General features: G+C 35.4%; 3 protein-coding genes across 4 annotated transcripts; 1 reads left to right on the top strand and 2 right to left on the bottom strand.

The window, feature by feature from the left end:
- Positions 1-231: 231 nt before the first annotated feature.
- On the top strand, positions 232-3,113 carry LOC124439362 (gamma-aminobutyric acid receptor subunit gamma-1-like; the record flags this gene model as incomplete). The annotated part of the gene is given in 10 exon segments (XM_046989586.1): positions 232-322; positions 393-460; positions 679-899; positions 1,358-1,449; positions 1,527-1,643; positions 1,646-1,657; positions 1,736-1,911; positions 2,003-2,063; positions 2,066-2,163; positions 2,328-3,113. Coding segments are annotated over 10 exon segments (1,266 nt in total), but the record flags the coding sequence as incomplete, so codon positions are not given.
- LOC124438958 (protein FAM149B1-like) lies at positions 3,108-9,638 on the bottom strand. The gene is given in 21 exon segments (XM_046989152.1): positions 3,108-3,474; positions 3,554-3,818; positions 3,889-3,935; positions 3,938-3,954; positions 4,145-4,200; positions 4,343-4,469; positions 4,546-4,589; positions 4,733-4,787; positions 4,942-5,054; positions 5,131-5,161; positions 5,260-5,357; positions 7,094-7,167; positions 7,291-7,345; positions 7,448-7,577; positions 7,658-7,727; positions 7,812-7,873; positions 8,206-8,361; positions 8,432-8,489; positions 8,577-8,661; positions 8,737-9,013; positions 9,256-9,638. Coding segments are annotated over 21 exon segments (1,917 nt in total). The 5' UTR covers positions 9,288-9,638; the 3' UTR covers positions 3,108-3,409.
- A 78-nt stretch (positions 9,639-9,716) lies between these two features.
- Positions 9,717-20,149, bottom strand: LOC124438957 (protein shank-like). 2 transcript variants are annotated; one of them, XM_046989151.1, is made up of 24 exons: positions 19,926-20,149; positions 17,814-18,016; positions 17,677-17,748; positions 17,384-17,509; positions 17,227-17,298; positions 17,037-17,145; positions 16,806-16,957; positions 16,692-16,736; positions 16,506-16,628; positions 16,320-16,436; positions 16,159-16,236; positions 16,018-16,084; positions 15,729-15,940; positions 15,286-15,649; positions 14,995-15,087; positions 14,844-14,910; positions 14,652-14,767; positions 14,453-14,580; positions 13,630-14,020; positions 11,075-13,534; positions 10,700-11,011; positions 10,481-10,605; positions 10,338-10,384; positions 9,717-10,257 (listed from the first exon to the last, which is right to left on the bottom strand). In XM_046989151.1, the coding sequence occupies exons 2-24, from the start codon at positions 17,886-17,888 to the stop codon at positions 10,011-10,013; spliced, it is 5,598 nt and encodes a 1,865-aa protein (XP_046845107.1). In that variant the 5' UTR covers positions 17,889-18,016; positions 19,926-20,149; the 3' UTR covers positions 9,717-10,010. The 2 variants fall into 2 exon arrangements, with proteins under 2 accessions (XP_046845107.1, XP_046845106.1); XM_046989150.1 differs by having other exon boundaries at positions 10,700-13,534.
- Positions 20,150-20,169: the final 20 nt, after the last annotated feature.

The raw sequence follows: 20,169 nt of genomic DNA, 5'->3' as shown, positions 1-20,169 counted from the left end.
ATGCAGAAATGAATTGGCAAGTATTTTATCTACTAATGACGATCTTCGTCAAAGGAACAAAATCAAGAGATGAGAAGAACTCAGAAACAACAAGGTGCTTTAAATATCGTTCTGTTGTTAATTGCTAAATCACTCGCAAAATGAATAGCGGTTTTATCCTCACGTTCGTAATTATACATTTACTCAATCTTTAGAAAGAATAATTTTTATGAAAGTACTTGATGAACACAAAAAGGAGATGTTCGACAAGGATGGAGGTTGACGAAATTATTAAAACACATCTTGAAGAACTACGACAGAAAAATTCGACCATATTACGGAGGTGAGTAAGCGCTTAAAGTTTTTTGACTTAAATATCATTTTGTCATTAAAATATACGTTTTTATACTCAGTAAAGCCTCTTGACGTGGAGTTAGACATTCTCATCATCTCATTTGGTGATATCAAAGAAACCAACATGGTATATACAATTTTATTTTATCCAGTTATCTGCTAAAATAGATGATTGAAATAGATTGACAAAACAAATAGCCGTCCAAGATTAAAGACAACAATTTAATAAAGATAATATTGTTGTTCTTTCTGAATATTATATTTTTACGTGGAAATATGAGTTTATATCATATTAATTTAAAGTATTCATAACACATAGACAATTATTTCATTTTAATTTCACAGCAATTTGTAGTTGATTTTTATCTTGGTCAGTTTTGGTATGATCATCGTTTTGCATTTGGTATAAACGAGAATTACACAATGGGCGATGAGTTTGTTAAGAAAATTTGGATACCAGATACGTTTATTGTCAACGCTGTGCAGACTCAAATTCATAAACTGACGAAACAAAACCAAAAAATCTTCATGAATTTGTCAAATGGTTGGACCATGCACACGTCAAGGTAATCGTTACAACAGTAAACTGCCGAAGGAAGTTGAATATTTCCTTATGTTAAATGCATACTTTTATTCTAATGATGTCAACTACTTTCATTTTTAAAATTTAAAAACTTGACAAACCTTTCAATGCTGTTCATTTTCAAACTTCGGGAAGCTTTCGTTTCATGATATTCGCCACTTCATTCTCAGTCAGCATCCTAAACGGTGATGTTAATATTTTTTAGTGATAATAAAAACGACTTTTTCGATTAATTTCAAATTTTCCGCCATTATGAATCGTGCCGTACTTCATGTAATCATTAATATTAAATAATTGTACTAACAGTCGACTAAGGTGTCCTATGTATGGCTAAGGTATGGTTAAGATTGCGTAGGAAGGTATTACGTGTGTTCCTTTATAACAACATATTGATACACTTTAGGAAGGGTCAGATAAAGCAACTTCTTTATTTTTCGGTAGTTATTTCAGACTGATGGTCACCTCTACATGCAAACTGGACTTACGAAACTATCGAAAGGATGCTCAGCAATGCAGTTTACCTTTTGAAAGTTGTAAGTTTCGTCAAAAATTTTCCAATATGTTTTATATAATTATCGAAAATGAATTTGAAATTTTCTCTTCTCTGAAGACACATACGAGAATTTCGATCTAATGTACAAGTGGAAAAAGAACAGTACCGTACTTATTTACGATCAAGAAATGTCTAAATTTGTTCTGACGAAAGTAAAAAGAAGAAAAAAGCATCCTTTTATCATTCGGGTTGGTTTGTTTGTTATTCGTCCTCAATGAGTAGACATTTCACAATCGTATTTATAAATACGTCTTTTCCTTAGATAGAAACCTTCTCAGGTCTCACTGTAACATTTACCTTTCAAAGACGTTGGCTATATTATGTTTATCAATTTTATATACCATGTATTTGTATCACTGTTTTATCCTGAGCTGGTTTTTGGATTGACCAGGAAGCAGTACCAGCGAGAACAGGTCTTGGTATCACAACAGTACTAACAATGGTATGTGGTAAGGTATTAAAAAAAGAGCACAAAGCAAAACTATAAATATTCTTTACTAAACGTTTTTATACAATCACACCTATTTTTCCAGGTGTATATGCTGGCGAGCATAAACAATAATCTTTCAAAAGTTACTTGCCTAAAATCACTTGATAATTTTTCCTGGTTTGTTTTGGTTTTATTTTCCTCACAAATTTGGAGTATGTTTTGAAGCATCACAAAAGCCAAGGAGAACAAGCTCAGCCAACGACTGTATGTACAGCCCAATGATAAATCAATATCATTCGTCGATTTTAATATTCAGTAATTTCCATGGGACCTTTTCTTTTATTTGTAACACTCCATATATTCCACATAAGAAAAACACTTGGGAGAACACATGAAATTCATATTGAGAGAACAAATGTATTTTATAGGACGACTATATGCCTTCGTTAAGGATTCAAGTAAACCATGGTAGAAGGCTAGTATCCATTGAAGAACAACCACGACGATACAACAACAATAATGGTACTTGGAATCGTCCAACAATTTCTAGAACAGCCAAGTCTTCGTCATTAATATACAGTCACTTCGTACAGTCAAGACGACAAAATCAACTCCATACCAGTCTTCGACAACGCTCCTCGCCAATTCACAAGATTGCCATACACGATAACGTATTTGATAGCATTTCAAGGATTCCCTTTCCTATTGCTTTTCTCATATTCAATATTATATACTGGATAAATTTCTTGAAGAAATAGATACCACTGTAATGTACATGTATGTTTTGGATGATTTATGCGCAAGGATGGATTTAGGGTAGGGTGTGCAGAGTGGTGCACGTCCCTCTTCGCCTTGGCTATAGGCGATGCAAAAGGACTGCAAAATTCCCTACAAAATACTAATACACCAAAAGCAATAGTGATTAATGTTTAATGGAGTATATTTCTAAAGGTCTCCAAATCACAGTAATTACACATTTTACAAAAAGCATTAAAACATGAATTAAGACATTCTCCTATGAAACACACAAACCACTGATGCTTTTTTTATGAATGAGATGTGTCAAGAACAATCACATTGCAAATTTTGTAATTTTCATCAACAATCTCGCCATAAATGAGAAGGTAAAACATAAAGTTTCACGCCATTAACATTGTTATAATGCTCGATCATCTTTACGATGAAAACATTAAATATTATATACATGCTTTAAACTGTTCGATGGTATGTTTTATTTAACATGATTTACATCTTCTTTCTGTCGAATAATCAACAGACTCAATCTAAAATTTACAAGACCGTAGTTTTGCGGCTGTTTTTAAAAGCAACACATGCAAGCACTGGAATTTTGCGAAATACCTCGGTGCCATTAAAGTAAAAGTAAATTCATTCTCAGTGCAACATCAAAATACATAGTGTCGCAGAATATACCACATAGCATGGCGAATTATTAATCTTGATATTTTTTCGTGACTGATAAGCCATTTAAAGGTAAAAATCCATTTCAGTGTTACCTTATTGAAGAGTTATGACGTATTTTACGATTATTGATTGGCCCTGAAGGTTGATGATGACCTAAGATAAGAAAATATTTTCTTAAATACATGATCATGCAAAAATATCGAATTCGTCCTTGAAAGAAGAAATCACTAACCACACATTAAAGAGTCATCAAAATTGTCCGTTTCTCCCGCCAAATCATCATCTTTCAAACAATTATTTTGCTTATGTGAATGTCCATGGACAACATGGTCTGTCGAGGGATGAGAGTTGGATATAGGCATGCTAACACCTGTGATCCCAGTCATCATACTTTGTCCAGTATATCCAAACGAGCCTGCAGGACGTAGTTGATTGTTTCTAGCGGTTATAGAGCCCAAAGGAGTAGAATAACGGCGAGTGGATGAGCCATCTGGCGGCTGAAACAGCAGAAAATATTAATTTTGATAATTGATAAAATGAGTTTATTTACCAATAGAAATAACTTACTCGAAACGAATGAGTAGTGTTTGGTCTTGAATCTTTTATTAAACTTCCTTTTCTTTCATCGATTTTCTTAAAACATCAATAGTTAACCATTAATGATTTTTTAGAAATATACATACAAAGTAAACCTAACTAAAAGTCTTTTCGTTCATAACATACACATCAAACCATTCATTAGGGGAAAAAACCTTAATCTGACGAATTCTACGTTGAATATAAGAAATAAACAAAACAAGAAGAAGATTGCTACATCTATTACCTTGACTCGTTCAAAGCTGCACTAGCTGCACGAAGGCAAAAATGGACTTTGCTTTTCTAAAAGAGAGCATTCACAAACAGAATTTTAAGTAAAATATGCTGTACTTCAATATACGTATCGACAAATTTATTACATTAGGATTCAAAGTTTTCCTAAGATGTAACAAAATCTTATTAATTAAACTATGAATGATTTTACCCCATTTTCACGAGAACTATTGTCCAATCCTTCTGTCTTGTCGATTGGTGGTAAAGTTCCATTCCTAGAACCCCATAGTTGGGGAGAAGTTGACGTTGGTAAAGATAGATAATCATTTCCAGGGACACTGCAAAACAATTTGCAACAATTGGTACAAAGAGTAATAAAATCCAAATATTACATCTTTTTATCTACAAACTCACAGTTTTGTTCCTCGCACACCTTCACAAATTACATCATTCTCAATCTAAATACACAACCATTTTAAAATAAACCCAAGAAAAATTTACAGATTAGAATGCTACTGTTACGAAAATAACTACAAAATATCAGAAAAACAATTTTTCCTGTGAAGTTCTTATCTACTTTACCTCTCAAAGACCATCTAACCTGAATAGCGGGTGTTTTTGATCGATCTATAGGTTGAAGTCGTATTGAAGGATTTCTATGTCAACAACAAAAAGATTTTTTAAAATCTAATGTTTTGCGTATATTCCGACCGAAATCTTAAACAATACTCATAATTAAGATTGGTGATTTTATAATAGTCAATATTGATGTCTCAACCATGGGTAAAAACAACAAATTACAAAGTTAACCTTCTTAGGATTCTTGCTGATGATAATCTTGAGTTTAAAGTTTGTTCCGAGTTTCGCCAGTGCAGTATTCGTTGATGTTTTGACATGATCACGCCACTTGAACCTGGACGAATCTGCAGACAAAATGAAATGGAATAACACAAATAATGTTGAACGTAAAATCATATCATTGTGATTTCAAATGCTTACCTGACAAAGAGGCGTATTTTCGCGACCCTCACTACAGTAAAAAAGATGTATATGAAAATATAACAATTAGGTTTGCTAAGCAGTTCTCAAAGTGAATCCATCGCAAGCTTATAACACAAAAAAGCTCACCAAACTGCGGTTCTCTGCTGCAATGGCAGTGATCTTATTGTCATTAAATTGTTCAAACTACCAAGATCATCAGATTGAATACCACACTTTAAGCGACACTGAAAAATGATCATGTAGTTAACATCTAGACAACGTAGCTAACATCTAGACAACGTAGCTAACATCTAGACAACGTAGTTAACATCTAGACAACGTAGCTAACATCTAGACAACGTAGTTAACATCTAGACAACGTAGTTAACATCTAGACAACGTAGCTAACATCTAGACAACGTAGTTAACATCTAGACAACGTAGTTAACATCTAGACAACGTAGTTAACATCTAGACAACGTAGCTAACATCTAGACAACGTAGTTAACATCTAGACAACGTAGTTAACATCTGACAACGTAGTTAACATCTAGACAACGTAGTTAACATCTGACAACGTAGCTAACATCTAGACAACGTAGTTAACATCTAGACAACGTAGTTAACATCTAGACAACGTAGTTAACATCTAGACAACGTAGCTAACATCTAGACAACGTAGTTAACATCTAGACAACGTAGTTAACATCTAGACAACGTAGTAACATCTAGACAACGTAGTTAACATCTAGACAACGTAGCTAACATCTAGACAACGTAGTTAACATCTAGACAACGTAGTTAACATCTAGACAACGTAGTTAACATCTGACAACGTAGCTAACATCTAGACAACGTAGTTAACATCTAGACAACGTAGTTAACATCTGACAACGTAGCTAACATCTAGACAACGTAGTTAAACATCTAGACAACGTAGCTAACATCTGACAACGTAGTTAACATCTAGACAACATAGTTAACATCTGACAATTTAGACAACGTAGTTAACATCTAGACAACGTAGTTAACATCTGACAACGTAGTTAACATCTAGACAACGTAGTTAACATCTAGACAACGTAGCTAACATCTAGACAACGTAGTTAACATCTAGACAACGTAGCTAACATCTAGACAACGTAGTTAACATCTGACAACGTAGTTAACATCTAGACAACGTAGTTAACATCTAGACAACGTAGTTAACATCTAGACAACGTAGTTAACATCTGACAACGTAGCTAACATCTGACAACGTAGTTAACATCTGACAACGTAGTTAACATCTAGACAACGTAGTTAACATCTAGACAACGTAGCTAACATCTAGCGACAACGTAGCTAACATCTGACAACGTAGCTAACATCTACAACGTAGTTAACATCTAGACAACGTAGCTAACATCTAGACAACGTAGTTAACATCTGACAACGTAGCTAACATCTAGACAACGTAGCTAACATCTAGACAACGTAGTTAACATCTGACAACGTAGCTAACATCTGACAACGTAGCTAACATCTAGACAACGTAGTTAACATCTGACAACGTAGCTAACATCTAGACAACGTAGCTAACATCTAGACAACGTAGTTAACATCTGACAACGTAGCTAACATCTAGACAACGTAGTTAACATCTGACAACGTAGCTAACATCTAGACAACGTAGCTAACATCTAGACAACGTAGTTAACATCTAGACAACGTAGCTAACATCTAGACAACGTAGCTAACATCTAGACAACGTAGTTAACATCTAGACAACGTAGCTAACATCTAGACAACGTAGTTAACATCCAGACAACGTAGTTAACATCTAGACAACGTAGTTAACATCTAGACAACGTAGTTAACATCTAGACAACGTAGCTAACATCTAGACAACGTAGCTAACATCTAGACAACGTAGCTAACATCTAGACAACGGTGATGAAAGCAAACACTGGACGGTTATAATTCAATATACAAGACTAACGTTATCATGCGATATTTGTCTCGTATCAATAGCTGTTGATTCTTTGAGGAAGTCTGATTGCTTTTCAGAATGCACTGTAATTGATGAAAACAGAGGAAATTATTATCATGATTAATTAATGAGAAATATATAGCTATAGCTGTCTTTAAAATAAAGAAAATATGATGCAACTAAGAACTATTAAAGTGAATATTCACCAGGATGATAGTTTTCTAAATAATGAGTAAGCAAGCCTCGTAACCACAGAACAATCTATTGGATAAAAATATGTAATTATTAAATATATGACATAAACCTGTAACCAATAGGAACTAGTGGTCATTAGTTCTCTAATATTCTGTAAAACAAAATTACCTCTCCCCAGATTTGATCAAACATTTGACTCAGTATAGTATCCGTGGCAACTGCACTTGGTGTGATTGGTGGAAAGCCTGAATGACGTTGTTGATGGTTCGAGAGTCTTTGTTTTTTGAAATCATCAGAGCTGCAGATATCATCTTACGTAGTTACAATTTTGACGACTTTACAACAAGGATTGTAAAAAAATACAATTAAATGTCAAACCTTAAACATTCATCACAAGCATAGAATTCCTCTACACATCCATCTTGAGCAAATATCTCTTCAACAACTTCTGTCATGACATACAAACAATACAGAAGGATATTTTATTTTTTACAAAGAATTATAATTTATGAAAAATCAAAAATTTAACAACCTGGTTGCAAAATATCATCTTCCTGATAAAAAATTTGAGCTTTTGTCCCTTGGACAGCCAGTCTGGAAAAAACACATACTTGTTTTAATGTGGGTCAAATTAGAAAGATACATATTTCCTGACATTATCTAAATTTTTACATGTTGCTGGATCTTCTATTTAAATAAAATAAAACTTATGATAGAGTTAGGATTTTTAGAGTGTTTGGTTAAATTCACTACACTATATAGTATGTGCCTAAGGCCTAAGTTATTAGAGTTTTTAAAAATTGTTTTAATTTATCTTTACTGCGCAATACTGAGTGCATACTATGCCAATGAACTTATTACAGTTGTAGACAGAACACAAACTACGTATTGGTGTAATGAATCATTTTCTAAAACACTGTTCTCACTCCTGAAAATCCTGTTGGTAAGCAGCACAGTCCTCCATTTCCATGTCAACTATAGTTGTGTGGGGTCTGTTATTGTAAACTCTTGGATCATCATCATCTAAAGCAACAACCTCTGTTCCACTTTCTTGTGATGGCAACAACTGGATGCCACGGATCCTGATGAAAAAAAAAGAATTCAGTAAGATTTGCTTTTAATGTTTTTATAAAGGATGTCTTGTGTTATTACCGTAAATGTGGAAATCTATGATACCATTCTTCACACTCTGCCATTAGTAAATGACCACCTGATAAAAAAAATTCACTAAACATAAATAATCTTTTTATTTGCCAATGTAGGCAGATAGAAAAATAAATATGCAATAAGCACACACCATCAAACTGCTTTCCTTCATATAACATATTTTCTATTTCTTCAAACATTCTCTGTACTGATGTTGCTGCTTTTCTGTCAAACTCCTAAATCAAGAGAAATCTTAATGTAATTGGAAGTAACATTGTTGATTTCACAAAAAACTCAATCATTCAACATACATTGTCATTTGCCCATGAATATACACTACTGCGACCAGTTAATGTACCAGTAGTTGTTGACCAATCGTGACTTGATTCTGATGGGAAACTGCTGTCAGATGCATCAGTTCGATATGTTTCATTTACAGGTGTTGATAAACCACTTTCCCCTTCTTCAGACAAATATAAACTGCCAAGAGCATCTCGAACAGTCTGAACATAATTTGAAGGAAGATCTTCTTCTGGCTTTTCTGGTAGTGGTCGCAAAAGCTCTGCATTGCCCCTGGAAAAACCCCGACTGAAAAAACAATTTGGTTACAAAGCATATGGACATAATATAGTGTACCAAATAGAGTATAATAGTTTGTTTCCAAATTTCAATATAGTGGGGAAATTGTATAAATAATTTCTTTCTTATGCTCCTTTTCCATCAAAATGAATGAAGTGATTTTGATGAAAACAAAAACCCAGTTCGAACCCTAAGGATTACTCAAAATAAATCTACTTAAAGAGAGATATACAATTTGCTTAAGCTCTTACATTTCCAACGGCAGTATACGATTCGCCATCATCCTTTCTTCAACTTCACTACAACGCAGAAGAGAATATTCATGTCCTTAACTATTCACTAATGTCTTGATGAGACTCCTGCCAACTGGAACGTCAAGTATTTGTAGGTTGCACTCAAATATTTTGCATACGTGAACCACATAATTACAGCATTTATATTTCCATAATAACGATTTAATATTTTCCCAAAAAGTCGCTGTAACTCAACAACACGAAACGTAAGTAAACATTACAAACACTGGACGCCATGACTATTGAGACTGATTCCCATCTACCAAACGACGTTCATGGCAACACTTGTTGTTGTCTTCATGACAACAATGAGCTAAAGAGAAAGTTAGACTGTGATCAATCACACACCTATAGCAGTATGGTTTATACAACCCTGTCATTAGCCATAAGCAAGAATAGGAGTACAATAGTCAACCATGTGCATTTGTAATTGTGACTTTATTATATATCTTTTCATACAAAACTACAAAATAATATTATCACTCAAAAGTAAACTATATAATTGATTTAGGTAATTCATATTTCATTCATATATAAGGAAATTTAGAGCTCTTTTCTACAGAAACAAATGCTGAAAACAAAATGACAGATAAAATAATATTTATCTTTCTTCTCAATAATCTTGATACCGATGTCCTTTTGATTGCTTTGTCAAAAAAAAATCAAAACACAAATTAAATCTTTGCCATCAAATCATGATATTCTTTCTTAAATCATAAATTAGTAGATGCTCCATTAATTGCACTAAGTTTTTTGACTTCGTTTGTTATCGTCATTCGATGTCCCAACTTTTTAACTCCAAGCTCTCGAAGATCTTCCTTATTGAGTTTCACAAGATTGCTGCCTCTTATATCATTCTCTCTGAATAAATCACAGTGCTCAGCCATGTTTATGGAAACCAGCCATTCACATACATGCACACCGCTCCAATCCTCATAAGGTACTTCACGAAAGGAAGATCTGTAAGATAAATAAAAGTCTTGAAATATTTAAAGTACCTCAATACATGATCAACATTCAAAACATGAAATTCTTCGCACCTAGGAATGGTTTCATCCGACAAATCAGTTGTGGAAGGAGCCTGCTCCTAAAAACAAAGTTGCACTACTAAATTATTTTCATACAAAAAACAAACTCTGGCAGCAAAAATTCTGCTCTGTATATTTAGTAATATCCTATGGACCTTCCCATCTTCAGCTGCAAATGTTTCCCGAATATTCTCATATTGATCCTTGGAATGTGAAAGTGCCTGCACATTCTTGCCAAGTACATCTTGAGAACTACCATCAGTAATGTTCATGGATGAAACTGTAAAGAAATAAGCACGATATTAAATTCATTGCAAAATATTAAATTCATTGCAAAATATACGTTCCGTTGTTGCGCAAAAATTGTAGCGCACCGTTCGATTCTTGCTCAAGCTTTGATGATTCACTTTTATCATAACTGAAGCCATCTTGGTGGTTGGAAACCTCATCTTGAACTGTCTGCTTTGGACCATTCGCCTTGTGTTCGTCTGTACAGTTAACAACGACACTTAAAGATTCGTCGGATGTCAAATTATCAGGAGATGAGACAGTGGAAACTTGAGAATGTTTCTCCATACGTCCATTTCCTTCAGGACTTGTGGAATGTTCATGAGATGTTAACAAAACATCATTTGTTCTTGTAACCTGTGAAGGAAGCTCCTTCGTACTTTCCTCATTTAACTCGGTTCTTTCCTCATTTAACTCGGTTCTTTCCTCATTTAACTCGGTTCTTTCCTCATTTAACTCAGAACTTTCCGGAAGACCTGCTAAGAATTCTGGAGGTGGAGGTGGAGGCAAGTTATCCTCGTCGAGCACAGGTGGTGGCAGAGGTGAAAATGAAACAGGTGGGGGAGGTGAAAATTGTGGAGGTGAATCTGTGACAGGTGACGAGGGTGGGGTAAAAACTGCTGATGGTAGTTGCTTTTCATCAACATATTCCAATGGTGGTTCAAAAGGTGGAGGGTCATGGCAGGTTGACGATTCATTCCTGTCATCAACATATTCTGATGGTGGCTTAACTAAAGGAGGGTGAACATCAGAAGAAGTTGAAATATTTTTGTTATCTATGTACTCTATTGGTGGTGTGGTAAATGACAAAGGCGGGTTAGGGCAGCTAGTCTCGGTATTTTCATCAACGCTCTTTATCTGTGTTTGAGGTAATGGGATGGACTCCTCGTTGCTTTCATTAACATACATTGATTGTGTTAAAGGTGGTGGAAGATTGAGAACGTCTTGATCGTTGCTTTCATTAACATTCTCTAACTGCAGTTGAGTTGAAGTTGTGGGAAGATGAAGGATAGAGGCCTCAACACTTTCATCAATATTTTTTACTTGCGGTTGACTTGAAAATGAGGGAAGGTGGTTGATGGTGACTCCATGATTTTCATCAACATATTCTGCCGGTGGCTGAGGCAATGGTAAGGGTGTTTCAGGGTTTTCTGGATACGATGTGTCTTTGGTGTTTACATGGGTAATCGTCTGAGTCCCCTCGATACTAACAGAGGGTTTTTCAGTGACCAATTTTATCTTGTAAATATATTTCTTGCTTGACTGACTTTTTGAAACAACAGGTTCAGTTCCTATTGTTTTAAAGTGCGTACTCGTGGTCAGATCCTCACCAACAATAGTAGAAGACTTCTCTGAAGAACTCGTATCTTTCTCCAAATTGGAACGCTCTTCTTCTTCTTTAATGACGTCATCTAGTAACTTTGTGGCGACCATTTCTGGTGATAAAAGAGATGGTGAAAGTGAAGAATCATCCGACGATACGGAAATCTGATTCGGTCTGGTTGTCTCTTCTACATCATCTTTTGAAGTTGAAGAAAAACTTTTCTTTTTCGGTTTGGGAAACGTTGTAGGCGGAAACTTCCCCGATTCATTAGCTGATGTTTTCTCATTGGGTATTTGTACTGGCGGTTTTTTTTTGTTACTTTTACTCTGAGTAGTTGCGACAGGAGGTTTAAACTTTTTGGGGAAAATTGCTTCACCAGTTAAGTTTAATTTCTTTAACTTTTCCTGTATTGTCATTGGAGGAGGTTCCTCAACATCTGAACCAGTTTCCTTCGTTTGATTTGCATGTAAGTCTTGTACGTTTTCATAAATATGAGAATCCCTATCTCCCGTTGACAACTTGGCAGCTCGTTTTGCAACAGCTTTTGCAAGTTCAGACTCTAGCTCTTCAGCGTGTCCAGAATTGCTCACCGCCTCTTCAAGATCTCCATTAGACTTCTTATATTCAAACGTACGTCGCGGTTTCTCAGGGACAGACGAAGATGAAACGCTTTTTAATCTACGACGCATCATTTCTTCTTTAATAGAATCTTCTAAAGATTTATGTTTGGGTGGCTGTGGAGGAGCCTCACTTGGAGGTGATGGAAACACTGGAGTTGCTGAAGGTGATCTTGGAGATATTTCTTCGTCACCTGTGGATTTTACCCTGGACATACGTTTCTCTAAAGCTTCAGACAATTCAGGAGACACAACTTCATGATGGACGGTAGGTCTTTGAGGAATATTTATAGGTTTGAACGTAGACAATCGTTTAGGAAGTCCTGGTAATGAATTCGGTCTCGTCTCTTCTCCTTCAATGTGAAGATTCTCCGTAACATCATTCCCAACAATGTTATTTTCATTTCTTTCTTTTTCTTCAGATTCCCTCGACTCGGTGGTAACCAAATAGTCTTTGTCTTTCTTTTTACGAAATGAAAATCGTCGTTTTTTGTCTTTTTTTGACTCACCTGTCGGTAAGGACTTTTCATCGTCATGATGTCCACGCGAGTATTGCTGATGGGGGATAGGAGGGGATATAAGTGGTGGCTCAGTCGGTAAAACTTTTGGCATCCATGATTTTGGACGATCCCTTGCTGAGCGAGCAGAGCCAGGTCTACGACGAAGGACAGCAGAGTCATCTAAAGTAGTGGTATGAAGTATCGTGTTTTCTTTACCATGAACTTTCAAAGGTTGGATAGTTGAAGCAGTAGTACCATGCATATTGTTGTCATACTGAAAATTCCGAGACGTTTTCGATTCCGTTGGACTTGTGTGAGGGCTACCTATAATGGCACCGTACGAACTTTTTGGTCTTCGTGGCAACGAGCTATAGCCGGTCAGCGGTGAATGCCATTGCTGTTCTGTGGCAGTAACACGTTCCCTGGGTACTGAAATAACACGATCTTCTTGAACAGCAGGTGCTTCATCAAAATTTATATCTGAAATGATAAATTTTTTCATAAAAATGCTAATACCCAATACACAGTACAAGATTTTAGCAATTTATAACTTGACAACAAGTTCATAAACGTACCTGAGGCTGATGTCCTTGACGGTTTTGGTCTAACAGACAGAGAGGTTGTAGGTGCCCGCGATGGAATGGGAGGCGGGATTTTTAAACTAGATCCGTCAGTATGAGAACCGTTGGTAAGCACATTATTGTGATCGAGTTGATGACTATTGTTGATTGGAACTGATGACGACGACGACGGTGGTGGTGGTGGTATAGACATAGCATTATATGATGGTGATGTTGACTCTTGTGATGATGAATCATTGGTATGTTGTTCTTTCGTAAGATTATTGGATATTTTATTCTCGTCATTGTCAAGGGTAATCAACTTCAATATCAAACTTGCTCCAGCTTTTCTAATCAGACTAACAACATGACGATGACTGGCCGTTCTGACGTCATTTCCGTTGACCTGAAAAGATAGTTGAGCAAGTTAGATACACCTGAGAGAGGAACTATCCGTAAGAGGAACTTAAAAAGTAGATTTCGTTTAACTATTGTCTGCACAGTTATGGATATACGTTACAGTTGCCACGAGCAACGGATTTATTTGTTTTCCATAATAAAATCAAAAAAATTCCCTAATTAAACATGCAAACAGTTTGTTTTTGTTACCTTCCACGTTAGAAAACCGTCAACCTAACTATCTTAACTATGTTTTTTTAAGGTCTTCTTTTGCCCAATCAGGGATGAGTTCAAGTAAATATTTAAACAGTTTCGACACTCGTTTGTAATTAAAAAACAATAAATTTTTCGTGACTTCAATCCGTGCGTCTTTCCTCTCATAGACCATATCTCTCGACTAATGAAACTGCTTTAATTCCTAACGCTCTTTCATAAATACCTCTAATATATAATCTCCTTTCTTTATACCACGTTTATCTGCTTCTTTACCGGGCTCCACATCGCCTACGTATTGAAGAGCAGGAATTTTTTCCGACGGTTTGAATTCCAGTTTATTGACAGCAGGAACTACAATGAGACAGTATATTTATAATGTTACCATCAATAGCTAAATAGCCGCTGATACAACGCAGTCTTACTGTTGGCTCCACGCATTTGAAATCCATAACCAGCGCTCGATTTATGCAAGATAACTTGCCGTGGTTTAGCAACTTCTTGTAACGGTACACTGTACGGTTGATCCAAACTTGTGTTACTGATGAAAAAAAATCAAATTATGCCTAAGCATTCAGTTGAAAATAAAAATAATGTCTTTGAGATGTAAAATATACCTTTTATTTAGAGAACTTGCAATTGAAGCAGGTTTGTGAAGCGAGGTTTTTGATTTGATTTGCTTTCCTAAAGGAAAAGATGAAATTGACCTTCATATGTACATTAACACATTATGATAAATTATAATAAAGAATCAAGAAATCATCATACTTTTTTTGAGATCTTCAACACAATTGGCAGGAAACCATCCAGTTTTACCAGCCACAGAACCTTGCCAGTAGCCTTTTTCTCCCATTGTAATGACTGTTGAGAAAAAAAATTTAACACAAACATCAACATAAAATTAATAACTACTCACCCCTACCTCCCCCTTAGATGAATAAAACAATTACTTTCAGTCACCTTACTCACCCTCCCCTCACCTTACATCAGTTAAACACTTACACACTTTAAGTTCCATTTACTTACACACCTCTCCCCCTTCATTAATAAAACACTTACTTTCAACGAGATCGCCCTCTGAGAGAGACAATTCTCCAGCTTGAGTTGGAGTAAAGTTTGTAACAGCAATAAACATCTTACGAGAGTTCGTTTTACTAGAACGAGGTTCCATATTTGCAGCTCCCTTTACTTCCTTCACCCGAGGTATATTTCCCCGTTCCTCTTTATTCAAAGACGATATGGAATAGGTCCTCCAGCGAATTGTTAGTTCGTCATTGGATGGTGTTACCATTGGAGTATTGGTCTTTGAACTATTCTCATCTCCTGAATCAGATGCATAGGAAGAGTCCGAGCCAGACCCGCTTAACGTACGTTGACGGCGAGGCTTCCCTTCTACACTTTCCTTTACTTCAGTTATGTCGACCTGAAGACAAAAAATCTGCTTTATCACGCAGAAATTATACAAATTATCAAAACTTTACGTTGACAGAAAATACGTTTACCGATGGTACAATTTCCCGCGGTGAAAGATCAAGAGACATTGGCTCGGAGTTCTCAGAGTGAATAGATGGTGTAGATGATGTATTACTCAAGGACTCAGTACAAAATATAAAAGCGTCAGTGGAACCTCGGAGGAAGACGGAATTGGCCGTTGGTCGACTTTTCGATTGATTTCGACGTCGGGTACTGTACGTTGGCTTGTCAATAAAAGGAACTATTCAAATAAGAAATTTTAAACGGCATTAATATTTGCTTAATTGTTGCACAAAACAAAGACAACAAATGACATACCCACATCACTTTCTTTGTAGTTTTTTATAAACGAATAAAGACTTCCGTTGGTAGCAACAACAGCAACCTATTTAAAATTTAATCTAGAAAAGTTAAAAAATCCTTATGTGGAAAGAGATCTACATAAATACAATTATTCACCATTTCAGCAGTTTGCTTTGCAAAATTTACGATATCCCGTCTTGCACCGCGATAAAGAAGAAGACGAGCACAGCTCTCCTAAGATAATAAATTATAATACGTTACATTACATACGCTTACATTAAACGAAAAGAACACTAGTAATAGTTTGTCATATTCACCTGATTATATAATGCGCATATATGGAGCGGTGTATTGCCAGATCCATTCTGGATATTGAGATCAGCACCATAAAAGATAAGCTGCTCGACATGTTCGACGTAACCATAGCGACAAGCCTGAGACAGTGATGTGTTAAAAATCAATTTGTGAATCAGAAATACGTTTTGATAGCCAATGCAAAATACCTGATGAATTTCTCGCCATCCTTGAGAGTCAACGACGCCAATATCAGCCTGGTCGGCAAGCAAAAGCTCAACAACATTTGGATTTTTACCAGAAAGACATGCATGATATAATGGAGTAAGACCCTAGTACAAAAAATAAGCCAATGATGAACGCTCAAATACTTGGTTATGCTTACACAATCTTACCTTTAAATCTCTGTAGTTTGGTGAAGCGCCCAGATCAAGAAAAATCTGTCGTAAATAAATATTTTTAAGAGATGTGACGTAAAAGGTTAAAAAACGAGGCAAAATGAAGCAAACCTTCATGTTATGTGAGTTTCCCGCAATGGCTGCTTTGTGAACAGGAGTTAAACCATCGCGATTCTTGAAATCAAAATAAGCTCCTCCGTTGATAAGATACATGATTAGACTATTAGCGTTGTTTTTCATTGCAGCCATTGTGAGAGGTGTCTCTGAAATGAATAGAATTAAATATAAATATTACAAATACTCGTCAGACTAGACAAATTTATAACAAACAACCATCCTTACCTCCACTTTTTATGTCTTGGAAGTTCGGATCCAGTCCTTTTTCCAATAGTTGATTTACCTGGGCAGCGTTATTATGATCAACACACTCCATCAATTTCTTCATATTATGCTGAAAAATAGAAGGCAATAGCAACCGAATCGCGAGTAGAATGCAAAAAGGGGAGAAGTCAAATCAAGATATTGTAGCTACCTTGTTATTAACTTTTGTTAACTTGTTTTCATTGTAAGCCATGGATCGATAGACTCTTCTCTTAAGCATAAACTTATCAAAAAAAAAGATGACATTCGTTAAAGAAAAATTCCTCATCAATTGTGTGCAATAAAGAGGAATTGTGCGCAAATAATACCTCAAGTATTTCGTCTTTTTCAGGACTAACGTATTCCGACAAAGGCCTTCCTTCATCCATAAATTTTCCTGCTTTGCCTTTGTCAGGAGGCACATAAAACCCATAGTTTTGGATGTTTTTTAAGTCCTACAAAATATACGTCATAGTAAGTAGATTTTCAAAGTAAAACTGACGCTAAAAAGCAAGGGCTTTGCAACTTTCAATTAGTTATGTGTGTTCCATGTCCGTGATGTGAAAACGAAAAAAACTTAGTCCCAAGCCCCCCCTCCCTAAGAAAAATTCTATATCCATACTTTCCCCAGTTCGTGAATAACTCGCTCTTTCGCTGACCAAACATTTTCATTCGAATTAAAAGTAAATTGTTCCTAAAACACAAACGAAACTTCATTAGCAAATTTATGATTTATTTCCACCAACGAGAAATACTTGCCTCCAAAATTCCTTTATCAGAAACGTTTACTTTCAAAGTTATAGGAACATTGACATTATTGATGTTGTTCATCATGATTTCATAAGGTCGAAAAGTAAAAATTTGTTTACTTCAAAATGCGCGAGTGCAATGAAGATTTTTTGATGTATCGCCCGAAACGTATCGTGTTTTTCATACTCCGGGGAGTTCGAGTCCTAAAAGAACTGTAAGAAATAAAAACATTCAACAAAAGTAGGGAAATATGCACACATATGTTCAGCGATGCCGAAATTCACAAGTGAACAGGCAGGCGTCTTTATAATTGATTGTACTTGAAAGACAAAATAGCAACGCGGTGAAAAGCTCTTTGTACTTTCATTTCCGATCTAAGTACCAAGCTGAAAAGAACCACCACGTTCAAATGTGCTATATCCCCATACATAGGGTACTGTAGCGCAAAATATGTAAATTTTATTCTGTGCAAATACGTCATTTATGTCCTAAACATGTTTGTCGTAACCATAGACATAATGATGGTTATAAAAAAATATTCTTCAACCATTATAACTTGTTTTGTCATACACCACAATATCAATCAACACGTTATGGATTGAGATAATACTGTGCTTGTACAAAACATTGCAAGGAAGTAATTTCAATACATTTAAAATGGCACATGTTTGATGGACGTAACATCCGCGTATTCAATGACTAAAATTGTAGAATCTGAAGTCATAGCATTTCCATAAGACCAAGTAAGGCGTGAATAACCTCAAATCAATAGAACACAGGTATTATTGTCATATTCGCCGTTTATCATAATATACAAACTCTTCCAAAGACAACTGCGTTATGTCATTATAAAATACGCTTAAAACAAATTGGGCAGCAGGCTGAACAAAACAGTCTTACATCATTAATAACAACACAATATTGTTATTGAAGACCACTCTAGAATGCCCAAACCCGTAACATAACGTAAATACTTTCGTCATATAAAAATATTTTTATGTAACTTAAAATGTCTTCGCGTTGACCAATAAGATTTATTGATATGAACTTTTCATCATGTTAGTTCGTTATCATGAAGATATTCTACTCTGGATATTGTCAACAGATTGCTTGATATTATACAAAGAAACATACCATTTGAATATCCTTATACTTTGCATAAAGTATGGCATGTAGCCAGACCGTATCACATATTACTACTTAATATTTGAACATTCTTCGTGCATGTTGAATAGTTCGGATTATGTAAAAGATGTATTCGCAGATTCTTTCATTATCGCTGATAAAGAATTGCCTTAGCATAAAAATGACGACCGGCTGTTAAGAACAAAGGGAAAATCATAGACGAGAAAAACGTCATGAAACAATACATTAACGTCAATTTGACATTTTGTATGGACGTAATTATGGCATTTTTTTAATTTGCTTGTAGCAAATATAAATTGAAGAATATCGTACAGACATTTTAATTATTTCAACCACACATTACTCGTTGTATCGAGACTTTCCTCATTTACATTCGAACTCTTATATTGCTATACTTCGAGTAAACAAAGGTTTTTATGTGCAAATATCGTCAAAGGCAAAGTACAAAAAAATAACTCAGACCAAATAACTCTGCCAATCTTTTATACAATTATATAAGTTTAACTTTTCCATGTGCATTTCAATAATACTCGATGGTTAATGATGAGAACAGCTCGAAGGTCTGTCCAGCTGTCGATTTGTATATTGTCATTATTGTCATAGTGTGTTGTTCAGGCTTGGACTGTCCCGCATGTAGCCTTGTACAAACATTTAAAATATCATAATCATGCGAACAGAACCTCATACACGTTAAAAACAATCAGTTGAAAATACGTCTATCGTACACTAGTTCCTAGTCGTCTTTTACAGATACGCTTCACTATGTCTATTCCTTTATTTAAGTCCGATTTAAATTCCAAACCAAATATTTTGTTACAACATTCCCACCAAACATTAACGTGTCACAAGAAACTTCAAAAAATTAATGCACTAAATTTACAGGTTCTCATTACACCAACATAACTACGACTGGCATTAAACAGACTTGAGACATTAGAGAATTATAGATGTAGACAAATAATTAAACATACTTACCCGACGTAAGTTGGACAGGGCACGCTTTATTACAAAATAAAACAAAAACTGTGGTTTTTTCACGATATATACCGACGAAGTGTATGAGAAATCGACAAAGAAACACCCTCAGTGAATACACTGGACGAAGAACGTAGACGAATCCCCGTGTGTTACAATTTAACACAACATAAGATATGAAGACCTATTTTGGCCATGACACTCGTGCACGAACAACACGAAGATTGCTCGGAGAACACGTGAC

Source organism: Xenia sp. Carnegie-2017, unplaced genomic scaffold, assembly GCF_021976095.1.
Source record: "Xenia sp. Carnegie-2017 unplaced genomic scaffold, XeniaSp_v1 HiC_scaffold_19, whole genome shotgun sequence".
In the NCBI taxonomy this organism is placed as follows: Eukaryota; Metazoa; Cnidaria; class Anthozoa; order Malacalcyonacea; family Xeniidae; genus Xenia; species Xenia sp. Carnegie-2017.
Note: the sequence above shows the minus strand (reverse complement) of the source record. Positions and strands in the feature narration are given on the sequence as shown.

Excerpts from the sequence above, each read along its gene's own strand:
- LOC124438957 (XM_046989150.1), bottom strand. The coding sequence starts at position 17,888 with ATGATGAACAACATCAATAATGTCAATGTTCCTATAACTTTGAAAGTA. Across the intron at positions 15,650-15,728 it reads CGCGGGAAATTGTACCATCG|GTCGACATAACTGAAGTAAA; the intron begins GTAAACGTATTT and ends TTTTGTCTTCAG. Across the intron at positions 14,911-14,994 it reads TGTTGAAGATCTCAAAAAAA|GAAAGCAAATCAAATCAAAA; the intron begins GTATGATGATTT and ends CTTTTCCTTTAG.